We start from the raw sequence: 21,877 nt of genomic DNA, 5'->3' as shown, positions 1-21,877 counted from the left end.
CAACAGTCTGAGGCTAAGAGGCAAAGAAGGAAGGCCCATAGCCAGGGAGACAGACCAGGGACAGACTGCACTTCCTCCCAGTGTGGAAGCGATTGTCACTCCCGAATCGGCCTTTTCAGCCACACTAGTCGCTGTTCCAGAACCACCTTTCAGAGCGCGATACCAGAGTCTTTCGAGAATGAAGGTTGCCAACAACAAAACTGGTCTCTACAGGCCTCAGAATGGTTTGCAGAAGCCTCCAAAAGCTATTTTGCTTCGGAAAACTAGAGTTTGCATTCCAAGCTCTGAGGAGGCCTGTAGAGTGGGCTGTTGGTCTAGTATGACCCTGAGGAGGCCTCCCACTGGTGCCACCAGGATCATCACCCAGACGAGGTGGGCTGCGGTGTGGGGAAGACTGAAAACCGCTGATCTAAGGGAAGCAATTGAAAAGATGTGTGGAACCATCTCAGCCCACATGTTGGTGGCTGCCTGCCAAACTTTAAGTCAACAAAGTCAGGTGCCAAAGGGGAGCATTTCAAGCACTTGATCTAACTAACTAACTGACTGGGTCAAGGAACCGCACCTGTGCAGTAGAGTAGCTAGAGGGGGTGCAAATCACTAAGTTTTGCAGACAATCTCACCATGCCATGCAAGTGGTCCCCGTCCCATCCTCTTCAGAGCCAGGCATACGTATCTGTTTTGCTCTCCCCACCCAGAATGGCTCTGAAGAAGAGGGGGAGGGGCCACTTGCACAGTGTGTTGATGCTTCCTGCAAAACTTAGTGCTGTGCACTCCCTCTACCTATGCTACTTCATCTGTGTACACCATATGCAGCATATGTGTGAATTACAGTATAAAGTGTAAATTACAGCAAAATAAATTTTACACTATGAAGTGTGCCTACATTTTCTGGAGGCACCCTGTCTAAGCAGACCACAGAGTAGCGAGATTAACTCATGATATAGGGAGATGTAGGAAAAGAGAGTCCTGGACAGTTCTGGAACGAACTGGAATCCCTAGCATGTATGCACTGCTGAAACAGAGACGCCTGCGTTGGCTCGGTCACATCGTGAGAATGGATGATGGGCGGATCCCAAAGGATCTCCTCTATGGAGAACTCGTGCAGGGAAAGCGCCCTACAGGTAGACCACAGCTGCGATACAAGGACATCTGCAAGAGGGATCTGAAGGCCTTAGGAATGGACCTCAACAGGTGGGAAACCCTGGCCTCTGAGCGGTCCGCTTGGAGGCAGGCTGTGCAGCATGGCCTTTCCCAGTTTGAAGAGACACTTGGCCAACAGACTGAGGCTAAGAGGCAAAGAAGGAAGGCCCATAGCCAGGGAGACAGACCAGGGACAGACTGCACTTGCTCCCGGTGTGGAAGGGATTATCACTCCCGAATCGGCCTTTTCAGCCACACTAGACTCTGTGCCAGAACCACCTTTCAGAGCGCAATACCATAGTCTTTCGAGACTGAAGGTTGCCAACTGAGAAGGAAAAGAGAGACAACTCTTGGATATTCAATGAGCTGGCATTGCAGAACAAGAAATTTGTGGGAAAAATTCAATAGAATTAAGCTTTTCAACCAAAATATCAACAGGGAAATCTCTTTAACAGAAAGAGCACAAAGCATAGAAACAAGAATGATGCAAAATTACATTAAGAAAGAGGACTTATCCACAATACACAATTCCAGTATTCCTTGGCCTGGTCTCAGATATGGCGATTGCCACCCCTTGGAAAACCAGCCCTAACTCACGTGGGTAAGTGTTGGCATTGCTGCACAACCGCTGAAGCTCTTTGTCAGTTCCAGGGCTCTGTGGGAGTGACTGAGTGTCCATATCAGGAGATTTGGTTCTGCCGTCCATGTCTCCTTTCAAAGCCAACCAACTGGACTTCAGCTGAGAAAAAGAAATCCTAGCATTAAAAACGAGATGCTCTGCTGCAAGGCAGGAATTCTCCATGAGAAACACGCAAGCACAAGCAAGTTTTACTTGTTTAAAGTGGTTTGTGCTAGAAGTACACTATTGCATACTGGAATGTCTGGGAGGGAGAAGGGATTTCCTGTTGACCACAATGACTATTATAGTGGTTGCTTTTTTCATTTCAGAATTACAGGTCTGCTGAATTGGAAGCTTGTAGGCTTGCAGTGAAAATGTCAATTTCAAGGGCTATTTTAATAGACTCACCACCATGAGTTCAATTTCAGAAGTGGTGCTTATTCCACCTGTTCTGTACAAAACTCTTTTTTAAGTTTGCTGGGAGTGGATGGGGGAATCCTCCACTTCCCTCACTGATGCTTCACAGAGAAGAGGGCAGCAAACAGGTCCCAGTGCAGAACCACTGCTGCTCATGGTTTACAAACCTTTCAATGCCGTGACCCACCTCATCCTCCATGCTGGGTCACAACTCCATGAGCACAGGGCCCGCTTCTATGCTCCCTGCAGTGCCACAATGCCTTGCTGGGAGGCACCAGGTGCTGCTTCCGGGTCGCACAGGGCCCGTTACCCACTTTATGGGCCTTTGTGGGCCCCGGTTGGAAGCAACCGGAATTGACTTCTGGTCAAACCAGAAATTGCGTCTGTAAACCAGAAATCACTTCTGGATTCTTCAGAGTAGTGGTGCTCAAACCGATGGGTCGCAATGCACCAATGAAACTTTAAAGGGTCACTTTCTCCTTAAGGTGAGTGACCCAGACATGGGTGTCCTGATGGCGCCGCAGTGATTGTGGTGCTGCAGGCACCCAGAAGCATTTTAATGTACCCCTTCCATGAATCTCTGGGAGGCTGTACAGTTCCCCCCAGGTACATTAAAATGCTTCTGGGTGCTTGCTATGCTGAGATCACTGCGGCGCAGTCAGGACACCTCCTCATTCCAGTCCCCAGCCCCGCAAGCACTTACTAGATTCCCAGAGAGTTTGAGAACCACTGCCTCAGAGGATTCACTTCAGGGGATTCCTTCTGAGTTGCACTTTGGGGCCTGTGGAGCCAACAGAGTGGGTTGCAGGCCCCCAGTGCTACCCAGAAACGGCCTCTGGGGCCTCCTAATAAAGCACTGTGGAATCACAGAGAGCGTTGCGTAAAACCCAACACACATGCAGTTGCACATGTACTTGAGACCCACCAGTGCGTCATGACCCACAGTTTGGAAAACACTGGTTTATAGTAAGAGGCACCTATGTGCTTCTTGTGTGGAACAGGGGATTAGATGCAATGTTTGCGGCATCACTGGATCTGGCATGCTTGCTTTTTGTCTGTAAATAGCACACATGGGGATGACAGACACATGACGATCTGACGCAGGAGTGAGGTGGGTTCACCTTAAGCTTAGCTCCTGTCTGTCCTGGTCCTCATCAGATTAGCCTCCCATGTGCTGTTTGTCCTGAGTTTCCGTTTGTTCCACTGAACGCCCCTATTGCTATTGGATAGTTTAATATCTAACCATGAAACCTGTCCTCAGTGATGTCAACAGTTTTCTTTCCAGTACATTCTGAATTTACCTTCCTGCTGTCTGGATCACAGCTCCCGCTGTCACCATCTGATCTTCTTGATGCTAGGCAACAAACAAAAGAATTTCTAGTGTGAAAATGTCAGTTTGCATTTGTAACATTTCCATTCTCCAACTTATTATTTATACCCTAGCTGCAAGAAAGAATGTTATAAAGTAGTATCATAATTATGAATGGCTTTATACAATATATAGACTTGTAAACATACCCCCCCCCCCAATTTATTTATCTATTTTTAAAAAAAAATAGCAACAGTAAACTTGTTTGGTCTGGTCAAATTAAGGCGTCTTTTCATACCAACCTATAGCATGAAAGAGACAGGGCACTGCTAATTTTGAACCAGATATCACCCATGATTTTATATAAGGTATAGTACTCTTCTGTTCTACTAAGCATTTCATGTGCTGTGCTGATGCCATTCCTATCAGGCTCCAACCACCTTTCTGTCCAACCATCTCAGAACTGGGTGAAAAGTTCCACAGAGGAGGAAACCTCCATGTCTGATGGGGATCACAAGGGGAATCAGTGGTCACTGAAAATTTCCAAGAGCACTGCCCTGCTCAAGATGGCTGCAGATGTGGGTGACTTGATGCTCAACCACTACCTTGCCCCCAGCTCCAGACTCTCCAGAATAACTCCTGGGGATCCTACGAGTGAAGATGATGGTGAGTCACAACAGAAGCCCAAGCTCAAAAGGTACAGTGCCTGTCTGGGAGAATGAGACCACCCATCCCTAGGCCCTAATTGGGAGAAGAAAGTTAGACAAGTTAAACACATATAGGTGGGACCTTGGTATCCACTGATTTGACTCACCATTGATACTGGGATCCTTTGATCCTGCCTTGTAACTAGGAAAAAAAGCACCAAAGTCCAATTTCTTACTTTGTGCTGTTAAATAATTACAATTTCATTCCATTAGATTCCATTATTCAGCCCATCTAGTGGCTGAATGAAGCACAGTGTCTATCCCAATACATTCCGGGGTGACAACAGAGGAGCAAGAAATCTGGAAGTGGGTCTTTAAAGCCATTTCTCCACTGATTTGGTATCCACTGATTTTTTTACTGGGGATTCCAGAACAGAACCCCAGTGGATAACAAGGCATGACCTGTATTCCAGACAAGGACTTTGCTGATTGTCCAGAAAGGGGTGAGGCAGCAACAGGGCCAGTTGCTCCTAGTGACTCAATTTCTGGACACCTCTCCTGTATGAGAACCTTTGTTCCCTGACTTACAACAACTCCCCAGCCTTCCCAGAAAGGCAAAAAACTGAACCACACAAAAGTGGTAGCAGCCACAGGTCACTGACTGGAGATGGCATCTTCCCCAGGCAAGGATTCATCTCTGTTTGCAGCCCAGACCCACCACTTAGCTCAATGCAAATTAAAAACACACAAAACAGTTTGAAGCATAAGATAGATCATTATTTCATATGTTTCACCTCCCCAAATAACAGGAACACCCAATGCATCAGTATTTTATCAGTATGTGTGGTGACTTTGGAGGACAGCAGGTGGGGTGATCTGCGGATCTGATTATCTGCAAATTTTGGTAACCGTGAGGGGTCTGGGAATGGATCCCCTGTGGATACTGAGGCAACACTTATAAATCAAACTGATCAGGCAATAGATAAAGCAATGCCACAGAAGAACAATCCAACTTCAGGCAACATTCAAGGACAAACATTACAATTTACAATGTGCAAAACACAGTATCTTTGCTACACAACCACCTGGGCAAAATCAGACATTATAGAAAAAAATGTCCTTCTTGTTATGGAGGAACCCAAATTTCTGTTTAGAAACCTATTTGAAACATTGTCATAAATAATGGCTGGACATGTAGAGAAGAATGTCATTTACTATCTTCCTCCCATAACAGAATATGCAAGTTGAAAGTTGTTCATGACATCGTCCTCCACTAATGGCCAAGAGCACTCGGTAAGTCTCAGTAAGTTTAAAGCTCTCTTTAAATCAACTTTAAATTAATAAATAAATTTTCCAGCCTATGCTGATTTTGCATTAGATAAGAGAGACTAGTCTCTGGTTACATCTCAAAAATATCACTGGCTTCAGTGCCAAACTGTTGCCTTCTGTTGAGTTAATTCCTGAAAAGTCATAGAATTGGGTCAACTGGTCAGTTTTGTTCCACCACAGGCTTTCACTAGCATAGAGAAGTTGAGGTTGCATTGCATCAAGAGATCTTAGGCAACAGCTTCTGACAAATGGAATATTTTATGCCAGGCTTTAAAAAGAAGAGAATAAACCTTCACCAAAACTAGAAGCATTTCTGTCTCTGTTCTTAGTATAGCAAAAGAGAAGCTCCTACTTCCAATAAAAATTTTATACCAAGGATTCACAGTAGAAGGGAAAAAAAAACAGCTAGGTACATTTGGAGTTTAAACTATTCTGCCTAAGAGTAGGATATGGCATTAGAGAAGCTACTCTGTGCCTTCTGATTTCATGAAGACGAAAGGGTCTGAAAGATAAAATGTATGTTCATGGACTGAATTCTGAAAGTAAATAGTCCAAAACCTTGCTTAACACAAAATAGAAAATGAAGACTCTTATGTGAAACAGCTAGGCCATGGAGATGCTAAACAGGGCAGCCATTTAAAAGCCAAACATTTTGGAAGCTTCCTGCCATTTTTGTTTTACAAAAAGCGTTGCCCTGGCATCTGCAATCTTGGTTTCTGTGGTGAAAGAATGTTTTTCTGGCTATACTTCCATCTCTCCAAACGTTTGTCTTTTTCCCACAGATTTTTTTTTTCTCAAAGATGCACACTGTTCGTTAGCTTTCATTTCTTAGCAAAAAGATTTATACAGGGGAAGCTTGTTTATTCACAGATTTTATAAACAGAGCACAGCTCTGATCACCTTTGGAAGGTTTAAAGGGGCCAAAACCACCGATTTCCTCATCTGTGATGTTTTGTTGCCTTTTGCTATTAAATAGCCAAAGGAGTTGGCCTTTCAATTCTCTAGTTATGTACCAAATACCTACATCCCATCCCTTGGAGTTCTAGAGATAGCCAAGTGGTCTATATATCAGTCTGCTGCAAGTGATTGTCTGCTCTCTCCATCAATATAAAGAGTAACTCAGTTATGTCATCTGAATTCTCTTGAGGTATACTAGTTGGTTGCATCACGTAGGATGGCGGGGGATAGGACTGTGCTGTAAATCAAGCTGTAGCAGGCACTGTGTGTGTAAAAACAAAAGGGGTGGATTGCTTAGCCCAATGTAGCATTCAACCTTTGATGTGTGAAACTTTCATGTTTGCTCCTGTGCACATTTGCCACACCAGAGATTTGCAAACCAAAATTTTGAAGAGCAACCTGTGCGTACACTGGCTAAATGCACACCTGAGATTCCATCAATAATAAACCTGATCTTGTCTGATCTTCGAAGCTAAGCAGGGGCAGGCCTGGTTAGTACTTGGATGGGAGACCGCCTGGGAATACTGGTGCTGTAGGCTTCTACCATGATCTCGGAAGCTAAGCAGGGTCAGGCCTGGTTAGTACTTGGATGGGAGACCGCCTGGGAATACCGGGTGCTGTAGGCTTCTACCATGATCTCGGAAGCTAAGCAGGGTCAGGCCTGGTTCGTACTTGAATGGGAGACCGCCTGGGAATACCGGGTGCTGTAGGCTTCTACCATGATCTCGGAAGCTAAGCAGGGTCAGGCCTGGTTGGTACTTGGATGGGAGACCGCCTGGGAATACCGGGTGCTGCAGGCTTCTACCATGATCTCAGAAGCTAAGCAGGGTCAGGCCTGGTTAGTACTTGGATGGGAGACCGCCTGGGAATACCGGGTGCTGCAGGCTTATACCATAGTCTTTCAAGACTGAAGGTTGCCAACCATTTGTTAAATGCAGCAACATATTCCTGCACCGCAGCTGGAGCGGCTAAAGACATCTCTTTCTTAACAAATCTGCCTACTCCTCGCGACTCTGATCATTACAGCAAACTCCTGATTTAACAGACAGGCAGCCCAATCCTATGCTTCCTGGTGCCCGCATCAAAGCAGCTACCGCTGTATCTAGCAGGTGCTGAAAAGCTCAGGAGTCTCCTCGGGGAAAGAGGACTTTTGTCCCCTTCCCCCAAGGAAAGTCCTGGCCACGGCAATGGGTCTCCTCGCATCTGCACCAGCTATGTTGCTGGCACAGATGTGAGAAACTCCATGTTGGGCCTTCTGGCCTGACAAGGAGTTCATGATCCCATAAAGCAGGGCTTTGCTGGTCCCACCCCCACTCGCCCTGGTTCCTCCCGCTGCCTGCTCTCATTCCGCCGCCCCCACCCCTAGAGGCTACATGGCCACTCAGCGGTCTCACCCCCCGTGTCGGCATGTCATCCTCCTGCTGGTGCTGGGCCCAGTGCCTCGCTGGCACAGACCCAGCACCAATGTTCCTACTCTCCAGGTGGTGAACACGCTTTAGGGCACATTTATAGTACCCAGCGCCAGCACTAGGACTCAGCGCTGGCATTAGGTAAGCTAGGTGTTCACCAGATATTCCCCAGCAGAAAAAGCCATTGCATTCTGGAGCAGAGAATTCCTGAGGCAATCAATAACCTGCTGCAATCTAGAATATTATTGTTACAAGAATTAAGTGTGCATGAGACATGGGCTTCATGACTGCAAGGTTTCCTGACAGCATTACAGGACTTCTAAGCAGGCCAACTACAGAAAAACATGTACCTCTCCCTGTCTGAATACACCCCCATGCAACGGCAAGAGTGATACAACTGAATGAGAACAAAATGGCAGCACGCATTCAGAGACCATGCACATGGAGGCAACATGAACCTGGCTAGGCCACATTTCAGCAGAGAAAAGCAGACTGTACCATGCTGTCTGTAGATAGGGGGTTTCCTATAGATGTTATCTTTTACTCCAGTGTCTGAGAAAAAGGAAAGAAAAACAAAATAACCAAATGGTAAGCAAGCAGTTGAAATAGGCTGCCTTTTAGTTTGAACACCCACACACAGAGGTGTAGCTGGAGGGGGGGCTGCCAGGCTGGCTGCTCTGCCCCCCGATAGCTACACCACCACCGACACAATCCCCAAATGTTTAGAAGACGGCTCAATTCAATCATATTTCCTTTTATGATAAAATGCAATATCTTTAAAAAGATGGCTGTATGGCAGTCCATTTTTCATTCATTCCTAATGGGGCGAAGGACCAAACCAGACTTGTTACTGAAGATGTTATCTTGCAGTTAGAGATTTTGGTTTACTTGTGTGTAGAAGTTGCACAGGGCCACAATTTGGACTGAGACCACAGGGTAGAGGCAGGGGCTTTACCTCCATACTGTCTTCCCAAAGCACATCACCTCTAGAAAGCAACTCTAAAAAAATTTAGTTTAACTCTAAGAAGCTTAACTCTAAAAATACCATGCAGCAAAGGGTAAAATAGGCCAAAATGCCGCTTCTTGAGATAATTTCAAGCAGAAAAACCAATGTGGAGGTAGAATGAATGACCCACAAAATGACGTAGTTCTGAAGTGTGATTTTGGGTCTGAACTAGATATGGCTTGAGAGATTTGTGATCAGATCTCCTTAAAAGCAATCTTATTCGGTCCAACGTGAATTGTGATGTCCCCAAATTCCCACCCCACCAAACTGCCTACTAGTCCCAGAGAGGAATAATGACTTTTTCTTTTCTCTCCTTGGCTAACGTCAGCTTCAGTAAAGAAAATGTGTGTGCTGCATGCATGTGACTTAAATTGGAGAACCTACAGGGCAGTTTAAACACTTTAGAGCAGGGTTCCCAAAATGTGTGTCACCTTGAGATGTTCCCGGTACACTGGGTGATGTTCCCATTGCTCCTCCAATCTGTTCTCCTGTGTGTCACTCTCTTGGATCTTGCAAGATTTTGTGAGATCCAAGATGGCTGGACCCAATCTCATGAGATTTGGGTGCCGCAATCTTGGATCCCACCATTCTCATAAGATTTGGGTGCCAACATCTTGGACCTCATGAGATTTTGTGACTGCAGAGGAGTCATGACCCAGGTAAGTTTGGGAACCACTGCTTTAGAATGCAAGCTTTTTTGGGAAAATGGACCATCTTTTTGTTCCTTCGCTATATAAATCATGCTGTGGTTCTTCTTAAAAAGCAGTATATATATATAAATATTCTAAATAATGATCATCCCCTCCCTCCCACATTATGGCCTTGTCCCAAATCGAGCTCTGACTGCTTCTAAAAAATGAAAAAGACTTTTTGGATTCCCACATTGTGTCTAATTCAGCCCCTATAAACCACACAGTTTTTAAGTGAGTTGTTGGCACATTCAACATAAATATGAAATTCGCAGTAGTAGCAAAACCTTCTTGGCTTCCACAAAAATACCTTCATTGCACTGACTAAGCTATTCTCAGTACTACTAAAACCATATTGTTTTGTACTGTGCATTACAGATGACAGCCATTGAAGATCAAAACAAAGCAATGAGAGCCTACCTGGAACATGAAAATGTCTAGGAGCTTGCTGATAGAGAAATGGTGAAGATTTGCTGTCTGAGTACATGGATAAGCTGGGAGTGCTCCGACCACTTTCACTGCCTCCAAGGGGAAGAGCAAAAAAAAGCATATAAAACAAAAAAATGGCAAGCAAAGTAGAGAAGTTCAAGCATAAAAAGCTGTATTCAATGACTTGTTAATCCAACAGGTTCTTGGAAATGCTTAAGAAAATCCCAAATCAGGATTTTGGCTTCTCTCCCCCTAAACACTGGTAAACCTGTTCAGATCCCAAACCTACATAACAATACATTTCTTGCCTAAAATGACGTTTTATGGAAAGGTTTAAAATGGTGCTGTTGGGAGTTTTTGCCTACCTCATATAGCAATCAAATCTCAGCTGAAGCATACTGTTTGTCAGAGTTGTGATGGGCCCCTCCACAAGGACCAGGGGGGACCACCCCAACCATGCGGCTGACTGGGGGGGGTTGACTCAGGCAGTCGAAGGGGGGTGCCCCAAACTGTCCACTCACTCAGCTCCACTGAGCCTTTTCCCTGAATTGGAAAAGAAAGGAGAGCGCTCTAGCCCCACACCCTCTTCTTCTCCACACTTTCTTTTCCAAAACAAGAGCTTAGAAAGATGGATGGGAAACAGGGATCAGAGTTAGGGGGCTGGGAGGGAGAAGATGAGAGTCAATGAAAAACATTCTGTTTAAAACTGCAAATAGTTTGCCCTCCTCCAACTGGTTTTATTTCTTGTGATTTTATTTCTTGTGATTTTATTTCTTGTTTTTAATATATGGGGTAAGCCTCTTTGCGCATCTCCTTCGGCAGAGAAAAGGTGGGGTTAAAAAAAAAATCTTTTAAATAAATAAATAAATAAAATCAGGAGCTGGTTATATAATCTACACCGGTGGTTCCCAAACTGTTGAGCATGGCAACCCACCATGTGCTCCTCACCTCCTGGACTTGACATTAAGTCATGAAAGAAAACCAGAAGTTGCTTCCACGAGCCAGAAATAGCTTCTCGTTGTGTCTGGGAGACATTCTGAGGCCTGGGGAGGCCAATGGAGTGGGTCATGGATCAGTGTGACATGGAAGCAACCTTCAGAAACTCCAGCTACAGTTTCTTGGCACCACATTGAGCACTGGGTTGCAACTGATCACACATTCCACCATTCTGTACTATTCCTTACACTGAAGGGTTTGTAGACTTCAAAATACTACAAAACAATTCATCCTCCCCCCCCCCCCCGCAAAAAGAACAGAACATGAGACAGCTGTATGGGCAGATATGGAATACATGCAGAATATTCAATTTACTCAGTAGTATTCTTTAAATCTCTAGGTCTCAATATTTTTGTGATCTTCCCTGAGAAAGTCTTGTTTAGCACTTTGTTTTCAAACAAAGCCATTTGCTGATATTGTTGGAACGCATATGAAAGCAGTAGCATAGCTAGTGGGGGTGCAAAGCACTAAGTTTTCCAGGGAGCCTCACTGCAGCATGCAAGCGGCCCCACCCCTTCGGAGCCATTCCAGGCAGAGGGTGCAAAACAGAGGTTTTTGGAACTCCAATAACCCCTTTAGCTACTCCACTGCACAGTGTGATTTACAAGATGCTTTAGCAAAGTTTTAACTAAAACCTAAGCCTGAAATCCAGCTCAAACCAACACAAAAATCTCAGGAGGGTAGTACCACTTAGCTAGATTTGCCAAGGCTAGTCTTTAGGATGGGGCATATATGGCTTCGCTGATCTAAATTAGAATGAAATATATGGCTTCACTGATCTAAATTAGAGTGTGATCTACATCCTCCTCCTCCTCCCTTTCTAGTCAGTCCCCCTAATATTTTACACATAGGTTGGATTATCAAGTCATAGATTTATAATGCCACAGCCAAGGAGTTGAATGTTAAGCATATTACTTCTTATGGGTGAATCCTTATACTCTTGTCTTATGAAGTATCCCTTCAAATCCCCAAGGAATTCTGTGATGGAAACCGATTCTCAGTTGCAGTCTTAATGGCATTATAAAGCAGCTGAGCAAACGCAAAAGAGAAGTTCTACTTCTTTGGGACTTACCAAATAATTAGTAGGCAATCAGAAGCTAAATGACATTCCCAAAACTATACAACCAATGTTCATTTGGAGGAACCATGTTAGCATGGATAGAACTGGAGAACAATGGATACAAAATTAGGATGTGAAAATTATTTTGGAGAATACGTAGATCATTGGTCAAAGTTCTTCTGTCCACCTCAGAGATCTTCAAGCAAGTTTAGCTAGCTGAGGAATTAGCTATGTAGTTTCCCTTGCCCACAAACCAAAATGCCACTAATCAGATGTTTGGAAGGGGGAGGAAGGGCCTCCGTTGCCTCAGGTGCCTTTTATTTCGACAGCATTGCGAACTCTCATCTTGCAAGATGATAATTGATGAAGGTGAGTATTCTGCTTGCTGGGCACCCCTACACGTACTGCTGCAAAGTAGTGCACTGTCCACCTGTCTGTCCAAGAGCAACAACACTAAAGAAAAACCTAGCAAGTGAATGGATTGTTCTTTTTACAACTCTGCACTAAATCATTCCATTCTGCAGCGGCGTTCAAACAAAACACTTGAAGGTTTAAATCATCCTTGACTATTCAACTGCCAGTGGCGAGGACTGGAAGGGGACTCTAAGCAGGAAACAACTCATGATCATTTATCATTTCTAAGATTCAGAACACACACAAAGTAAACCTAAGAGCCCAGGAACAAAACAAACAAGCAAAAAAACCCACACACCTCCAGCCAGCAAAAAACCCCAAACACAGCAACAACAACAACAGTATTTATATACCGCTTTTCAACAAAAAGTTCACAAAGCAGTTTACAGAGAAAATCAAATATCTAATGGCTCCCTGTCCCAAAAGGGCTCACAATCTAAATAGTTTCTTTCTCCCCTTTCCTGCAGTTTTAGGGGCTGATGATCAGGAATGATTGAAAATAGAACCAGGAGCCCTTGCTCCAAGTACAGCTGACCCATGTGGTAAGCTGCCAGAACTGTGGATTGGAGCATCACCCACATGCAGAGCTCTAATGCTTTTGTTTAATACTGGTAGAGTTCCCCAGTCAAATAAAATGCACACAGGGGAACAATTGAAACAGGATCCAGGACCCTAAGCTGAAGAAGCGAAGAAAAAAAAAATAGTGTGTGTGCTATCAGCAGATTTTCTATGCATGAAGGTTTTGGAGACTGGTTACCTTTCAAGCTTGCAATAAGAATTCTAAGATGGCTGATTGCACCACCATCCATGAGCTTCAGGTGCAGGTAATACCCAAATGGAAAATATCCAAGTAAATACCGAAGAAAGGACCTCAGGATTCAAGAAGGTGCTCACAAAAGGTAAGAAAAATTAGGAAGCACATGCACAGACAGGACATCCAAACACACTACCAGATGTCTACGGTTACCACGTCACAAATGGCATTCCTGGACCTTACCTTTGAAGAAAGGGATGTAATGATGTCTGAATGTAGAGGTAAGGCTTGTGTGTTGGGGCAGGGAGAGGCAGCTACTGGTACCAAGACTCTGAGTACCAGCTAGGGGGGCAACAGAAAATGAAATGAAAATAAACTCCTTCGTTTCCTGACTGAGAACTATAAACCACTTACCGCAATGACATCTGCTCTTTGGGAAAACTGTCCTACTCATAATGCAATAGAAAGAGCTGCCCTGCAAAGGGCTCAGCTTCTGCAGTTTGCAAAGAGCTGGCAAGTAAAGATTATTACTTGTAAATAAATAAAAACATTACAAGTCCTTCCTCCTTATCCAAAGATTCAGGACCTGCTGATTTAACTCACTGCAGGTTCCAAACCTGCAATGAAGGATCAGATCTGAGCTCCTGGATGCGACCAGAGGTGTTCTCTGGACTCATCTGAGAAATTTTCTCAGAACACCTCTGGACATGAAAGGAGAACATCTCTGGTCACGTCTGGAGGTAATACTGTATTGGACTGAGTCACAGATTTGCTTATCCGCAGGCTTTGGTATCCTCTGGGGGTCTGGAAACGGATCCCCCATGGATACTGAGGTTCAACTGTATTTTTTTTCTAGATTTTTTTTTTTAAAGACTCATAAACCTAGGTTGGTCCTGGTAGAGTGTCATTTTAAAAAGTGGGTTCCAGTGCTAAAATGTTTGGGAACCGCTGGTTTACGAGGAGCAGCAGTTTTTGATACACATTTTTGTAGCAGAAAAGCTCTCATTCAGAGGAAGCATCTTGCCAAACTACTAAGGGTCAAACTACATGTGACTTTAAGCACTTTGCTAAAAGAAAATGAAGTTGTGGGGGTTTCCAATCTAAGTTGAAGCTTCTGCGCATATAAGGGGGAAGGACAATCTTTTTCTCTGGCACCATTTGCTTGCCCAAAAAAACCCCCATAAACACTCTCCTCAAATTTGTTTTCCATAAACAGCAACTAATATGAATAAAAACGTCTGCTCCCCTTCCCCTCCCCCCCCGACAGCTCAGGAACTACAATTGGTTCAAAATAAGGATGTTGGTTGGTGATCAGCTATTAAAGCAAATCTCCACTATCTTTCATCCATTTGTTTGTTTGTGGGATCTGGTTCATTTCTGGCTACCTATTTGTTTCCAGGATAAATTTAAAATTGTGGCATTACATTTTAATGCCCTTAACAGTCTGGGAAGAGGGTACCTCAAGACCCTATCCTTCACCTATCTGAATGTACCTGAGCCTTAAGATCGTTTCTGAAGGCCCTCCTCTTCATTGGAGGGTAGGTCGATGGATACCAGAGAAAGGATCTTTTTGGCATGTTTGGCACAGCTATGAAAGTCTTTCCAGGAGAAATTCTACAGACCCCCTTTTCAGAAGGGTTTTGAAAACTATTTTATTAAAACAGGCATCTGAAGTATGACTTTCACTGCTATTTAAATTTATATTTACTTTAATACTGTTTTAATGCTGCTTTACGACTGCTTTTTTTTTTTTTAATATGTAAGCATTTATATGCCACGTTGACTTGCAGAAAAGCATGATAAAATGAAGTGAAAATGAACAAATTGGTTAAGCTATTTAAAGAGGCGGAATTCAAGAAAATGTTGGAAAGGCACTAGGTGCTTATCAGAGGAGGTGTCCTGTAAAGAGGGAAGGGTTAGTCAAGCTGCTCCACTGGGTTCTTTCCAGCTCTACAGCTGTAAATGACATCCTATCACATTTACTTCTTAACCAACAGATTCCACAAGTGCTCAGAATGCATTCGCCTCCGTTTTGCTCCCACCGCCCAGAAGGGCTCCGAAAGGGATGGGGAGGGGCTGCTGGCACACTGTGGTGAGGCTCCCTGCAGAACTTAGTGTTTGCACCCCCTCTAACTACACCACCGGTCTAGATACATTTATAAGACCATTTCCCCTCCAACAGGCCTGTCTGTCGGACTATCACATTTGAAAGGCGACTTATTGGAAAGTGTTGGAAAGTGCTGGAAGTATGAACATTGAAACATATTTCTATTTGTTTAAATAGAAATATTTAAATAAATTAACAAAATTAAATATTGTTTAATATATTGCCTTTCTATTAAAAAGGTACCCAACGTGACTTTACAAAAAAGATCAATTCCAAACCATGTCATGACAACCTTCCACTGATATGCATGGGTCTTAAATCAGTCACAAATAACTTATCTCATTTATTTAAACCAGGTGCCTCTAAACTCTAAACTCCAGCCCATGGGTCAGATCTGGTGTGCCAGAATAATCATTCTGGGTGTGGCATGGCAATGGCGAAATCTTATCATTCCACCCTGCAGCCACCATACCAGATCGATGTAGAGTCTCACACTGGGTGTCGCTTCCCGAGGAAATTGGGGCATAGAGCCTTCTGGGGCATTTGCAGCTGAAGCGGCTCCCCAACTTGAGGTTCTGCAATGATCCGGTGTGAAGAAAGGTAGATGCAGGGTGGAATGGTAAGGTTTCACCACTGTCATACGCAGAATGATTATTCCAGCAGAACTCAGTTTGGAGACAGCTGATTTAAATTGTGCTTAGTCATGACCAAGTTTCTTAAGACCCAACCCATAAAAACCCATAAGCCCACTTAAAAATGCCCAATAAAGCCCAGTGCGGTGATCTGCAGGACAATTCTGGATCAGGATCATAGGTTTTCTCAACATCCAAAGAGCGTTAAACTTTGCAGGAGGAGGAAGGGGTGTGAGGTAGCCATGTTCTTTCTTTAAGCTAGGAGCTGCTACCAAGGGAGGACAGTATCTCTTATTTCTAGTGGACTTCCAAAAGCCCTCTACTGGACCCATGGTTCTTCTGTGTCCACTCCTGGTAACTGCTCTGCCAGAATTGTGCAAGACTACTAATCTGCTCAGATTTCACTGCATGTACAACTCTCTCAGGGCGACAATCCTTCCAAACATTTCGCAATGCATTTTCGAGTAATTCTAAATATCTGCCCTCAATGTTAAGTCTAAAAAAGGAAAAATATCCCCTCTTCTGAAAGCCAAAGAGAAGTCGCATAAAGCACGACTGATTAAAGGGGCCTGCTTGTCAGTTACCTGGTCTGCTGTAGTTCTGAGGCGAATGGCAGGTTGGGGTGTTCCGACCATAGCCAAGTGAGCCAGTGGAACTGGGACTTGATATTCGGTACTGTTTGAAAGAATGGTCATCTTGGTCACCCTAGGTATGAGAGGGGAAAGAAAGACCTTTCAGGTCATTAGGAAAGGAAAAAAAATAAACCGACACAATAGTGAGGATCAAGGGGACAATTTGTCACTGGTAGGTTGCAGAAATGTTTCACGTGAGGTAGGGATTAATGCACCACAAAACGGCAAGTGAATGACAGGTGTAGCTTTTTTTGTAAATTTTGAGATTGTCTATGTCTTTTTCTCGTTGGTATATCTCCACAAAATTCCCCTGGGGGCTGGGGCTAAGAATAGGCCCTCAGTTTGGCTGTACTTGTCGTAAGAGGCGACTAAACAGCCACCGGGTAGATGGGACTCGTCAGCCTAGGAAGGCAGCTCATCTAAGAGAAGGAAACTCTGACCTCAAACCTCCACTGCCTTGTGGCTACATCCAGTTCTGGAAAAGGCTTCAGGAGTCAACCTCGAGGCAAAATCAGGAGCCGGAGTCCCTTAGGCAGTTCATGGCTGAACACAGTCACGTTCTGGCAACTCCTGCGACGCCGCTGGAACCAACCGTATTGGCTTCTGCCTTTCCATTGGACCATTCCAGCGATGTGGAGAGGGGGGATTTGCTGCATGGGTAACAGCCTATCCTCCATACCTTCTTTACCCAGGCTTCGCGCACTGGAGAGGACACTCCAACTTCGCCATACGGCGTCGGCACAACACGGGAAGCAGCAGTTTACCGGTTATAAGTCTTTGCTCGATTGGCGTAGAGCATGACGCCAGGGGCTGCTTCCGACGGTGGGAGAGATCATTGCATCTCATTGGGCAGCTACCGCCCGCCTTAAGCTGGGCAGTCCCCAGCCAGTAAGGTGTTGCCTCGCCACAGTCCGTTAACCTCATGGGGTGCGTGGGGTTTAGGGTGAAAACCGACAAGCGGATCGACAACTCTGCACCATGCAACAGAAAACAGAAAACTACTGCCCTAAAGCTGGGCACCTGGAACGTTAGGACAATGACACCTGGCTTCTCTGATGACCTGCAAGAAATAGACGACGCACGCAAAACAGCTGTCATCGACATGGAGCTGAGCAGACTGCAGATGGACATCGTCGCCCTTCAAGAGACTAGGCTGCCAGATTCCGGATCTGTCAAGGAGAGAAATTTCTCATTTTTCTGGCAGGGAAAACCACCAAACGAAACCAGGGAACATGGCGTTGGCTTTGCGGTCAGAAATACCCTGCTGAAATCCATCATCCCACCTACTGTGGGAAGTGAAAGAATTTTGTCCCTGCAGCTCCAGTCATCAGCAGGACCTATCACTCTCATCAGTGCTTATGTACCGACTCTGTCGTCTCCAGCAGAAGCCAAAGACAAATTCTATGATGACCTGGCCACCACTGTCAAGAAAATCCCTGTAAAAGAGCCATTGTTCATCCTCGGCGATTTCAATGCTAGAGTTGGTGCTGATAACAGTTCATGGCCCACTTGCTTAGGTCAGTTTGGCACTGGGAGGATGAACGAAAATGGCCAACGCCTGCTAGAGTTTTGCTGTCATCACGGTCTCTGTGTCAGCAACACGTTCTTCAACACAAAGCCCCAACATAGAGTCTCTTGGAGACATCCAAGATCAAAGCACTGGCACCAGCTCGACCTGATCCTCACCAGACGCTCCAGCCTTCCCAGCATCAAGATCACACGCAGTTATCATGGTGCTGCCTGCGACACTGACCACTCCCTGGTGTGCAGCAGAGTGAAACTGCAAACAAAGCGACTGTATCACACGAAAAAGGAAGGAAGACCTCGCATTGATACCAGCAAGACCCGGGATCAGAGAAAAGTGGAGGAATTTGCACAAGCGCTTGAGGAATCTCTTCCAGGCCCGGCCGATGCAAACGCATCCAACAGATGGGAACATTTCAAGAATACCGTTTACAACACCGCCTTGTCCATATTCGGCAAGAAGACCAACAAGGCGGCAGACTGGTTTGAAGCCCACGCTGAGGAGTTGACACCAGTCATTGAGGAAAAGAGGAGAGCTCAAGCAGCATACAAGGCCTGTCCCAGTGAGCGCAACCTGCAGGTCCTCCGAACTGCTCGCAGCAAAGTCCAACAGACTGCCAGGAGATGTGCTAACGACTACTGGCTCCAGCTCTGTTCCGAGATACAGATAGCAGCTGACACGGGCAACATCAAGGGGATGTATGATGGTATCAAGCAGGCCCTAGGTCCAACACAGAAGAAAATTGCCCCTCTGAAGTCTGCCACAGGCGAGGTCATCCAGGATCGGGCGCAGCAGATGGAACGCTGGGTGCAGCACTACTCTGAGCTATATTCCAGAGAAAATGTAGTCACCGAAGAAGCACTGAACAACATTGAGTGCCTGCCTGTGCTGGAAGAGCTTGACAGTGAACCAACCCTAGAAGAACTTCACGTGGCCCTGGACTCCCTTGCCTTTGGCAAGGCACCTGGAAAAGACAGCATCCCTGCTGAAGTCCTAAAATGCTGCAAAGAGATCATCGTCACTGAGCTGCATGAAATCCTCTGTCTCTGCTGGAGAGAAGGTGGAGTACCTCAAGACATGAGGGATGCAAACATCATCACGCTGTACAAGAACAAAGGTGACAGGGGTGACTGCAACAACTACCGCGGCATCTCTCTCCTTAGCGTTGTAGGAAAGCTGTTTGCCCGAGTTGTACTAAAGAGGCTCCAGGTACTTGCAGAGAGCGTCTATCCAGAATCGCAGTGTGGATTCCGAGCCAACAGGTCCACCACTGATATGGTATTCTCCCTTAGACAACTGCAGGAGAAATGCAGGGAACAACGACAGCCACTCTTTATAGCCTTCATAGATCTCACAAAGGCTTTCGACCTGGTCAGCAGAGACGGCCTCTTCAAGATTCTCCCCAAGATCGGATGTCCACCCAGGCTCCTCAGCATCATCAGATCTTTCCACAAGGACATGAAGGGCACTGTTGTCTTCGATGGCTCCACATCAAACCCTTTTGACATCCGAAGCGGAGTGAAGCAGGGCTGTGTTCTTGCACCAACCTTGTTTGGGATTTTCTTCGCTGTCCTGCTGAAGCAGGCCTTTGGAACTGCAACAGAAGGCATCTATCTCCGGACCAGATCAGACGGAAAGCTCTTCAACCTCTCCAGACTGAGAGCAAAATCCAAAGTCCAGCTGAAATGTCTGCGTGACTTCCTCTTTGCCGACGATGCAGCTGTCACTACCCACTCTGCCAAAGATCTCCAGCAGCTCATGGATCGTTTTAGCAAGGCCTGCCAAGATTTTGGACTGACAATCAGCCTGAAGAAAACACAGGTCATGGTTCAGGATGTGGACTCACCTCCCTGCATTACAATCTCTGAGCATGAACTGGAGGTTGTCCATGACTTTGTGTACCTTGGCTCAACGATCTCCGACACTCTTTCTCTCGATACCGAGCTAAACAAGCGCATCGGTAAAGCAGCTACCACGTTTTCCAGACTCACAAAGAGAGTCTGGTCCAACAAGAAGCTGACGGAACATACCAAGATCCAGGTCTACAGAGCTTGCGTCCTGAGTACACTTCTGTACTGCAGTGAGTCATGGACTCTTCGCTCACAACAGGAGAGGAAACTGAACGCATTCCACATGCGCTGCCTCCGACGCATCCTCGGCATCACCTGGCAGGACAAAGTTCCAAACAACACAGTCCTGGAACGTGCTGGAATCCCTAGCATGTATTCACTGCTGAAACAGAGACGCCTGCGTTGGCTTGGTCATGTCGTGAGAATGGATGATGGCCGGATCCCAAAGGATCTCCTCTATGGAGAACTCGTGCAAGGAAAGCGCCCTACAGGTAGACCACAGCTGCGATACAAGGACATCTGCAAGAGGGATCTGAAGGCCTTAGGGATGGACCTCAACAAGTGGGAAACCCTGGCCTCTGAGCGGCCCGCTTGGAGGCAGGCTGTGCAGCATGGCCTTTCCCAGTTTGAAGAGACACTTTGCCAACAGTCTGAGGCTAAGAGGCAAAGAAGGAAGGCCCATAGCCAGGGAGACAGACCAGGGACAGACTGCACTTGCTCCCGGTGTGGAAGGGATTGTCACTCCCGGATTGGCCTTTTCAGCCACACTAGACGCTGTGCCAGAACCACCTTTCAGAGCGCGATACCATAGTCTTTCGAGACTGAAGGTTGCCAATACAAAAAAAAAAAAATCTCCACAAAAGATTATATTCAATTTGACACCTTATTATTTTTATTCTTTGAATCCTTCCGAACTGTTCCAGCTTCTACATATTTCTCTTAAATACATCCAAAATCTTCCTAATATTAATAAAACAGTGCATTCCACACGTAGTGATCCCTCCGTCTGGACCTTCAAGTTCTTGAAATTAATAAAACATGATTACCTGAATTAGATGAGAAGAAGAAAGGTTTGTAGAAGAAAGGTTTTGTACTTTTATAGAAGTGTTTACATCATAAGCATGATAGACAATAGTAAAAGATTTATTATATAGTCAGTTCTATTTATATGCAAATTTGCTTATCTGCGTGGAGCAGAATGGACATCTTCCTCTCATTATCTGCGAATATTTGTGCAAATCGATGGTAAGGCCGCACCTGGAGTATTGTGTCCAGTTCTGGTCGACACATCTCAAAAAGGACATAGTGGAAATGGAAAAGGTGCAAAAGAGAGCGACTAAGATGATTACGGGGCTGGGGCACCTTCCTTACAAGGAAAGGCTACGGCGTTTGGGCCTCTTCAGCCTAGAAAAGAGACGCCTGAGGGGGGACATGATTGAGACATGCAAAATTATGCATGGGAAGGATAAAGTGGATAGAGAGATGCTCTTTACACTCTCACATAACACCAGAACCAGGGGACAGCCACTAAAATTGAGTGTTGGGAGGGTTAGGACAGACTAAAGAAAATATTTCTTTACTCAACGTGTGGTCAGTCTGTGGAACTCTTGCCACAGGATGTGGTGACAGCATCTGGCCTGGATGCCTTTAAAAGGGGATTGGACAAGTTTCTGGAGGAAAAATCCATTATGAGATACAAGCCATGATGTGTATGTGCAACCTCCTGATTTTAGAAATGGGCTATGTCAGAACGCCAGATGCAAGGGAGGGCACCAGGATGAGGTCTCTTGTTCACAACTCTGGCGATGATATGAGGTTGATGAGGAGAGGTCTCTGGAAGGCTACTTGAGGGCTGCTCTGGGGCTGCCCACAGACTTCAAGGTATGATTCAAGTTCATAAAGATCATAGAGTATAGGGTAAAAAAGGTCCCCTGGAACTTAATCCCTTTTTTCCCC

The 21,877-nt window shown here is 45.4% G+C and overlaps 1 protein-coding gene across 4 annotated transcripts in view; it reads right to left on the bottom strand.

The window, feature by feature from the left end:
* ABLIM2 (actin binding LIM protein family member 2) overlaps window positions 1-21,877 on the bottom strand; it is a 68,702-nt gene that overhangs the window by 10,034 nt on the left and 36,791 nt on the right. For 3 of the 4 annotated variants that reach the window (XM_066632986.1, XM_066632983.1, XM_066632985.1), the window contains 6 exons: window positions 16,499-16,619; window positions 13,419-13,517; window positions 9,943-10,044; window positions 8,326-8,379; window positions 3,478-3,530; window positions 1,738-1,879 (listed from right to left, as the gene is read on the bottom strand). In XM_066632986.1, the coding sequence (XP_066489083.1) occupies window positions 1,738-1,879; window positions 3,478-3,530; window positions 8,326-8,379; window positions 9,943-10,044; window positions 13,419-13,517; window positions 16,499-16,619 (571 nt within the window). The remainder of the gene's footprint in view (window positions 1-1,737; window positions 1,880-3,477; window positions 3,531-8,325; window positions 8,380-9,942; window positions 10,045-13,418; window positions 13,518-16,498; window positions 16,620-21,877) is intronic. The other variant, XM_066632984.1, reaches the window with a different exon arrangement.

Source organism: Tiliqua scincoides, chromosome 6, assembly GCF_035046505.1.
Source record: "Tiliqua scincoides isolate rTilSci1 chromosome 6, rTilSci1.hap2, whole genome shotgun sequence".
Taxonomy (NCBI): Eukaryota; Metazoa; Chordata; class Lepidosauria; order Squamata; family Scincidae; genus Tiliqua; species Tiliqua scincoides.
This window is presented reverse-complemented; position numbering and strand designations above follow the sequence as displayed.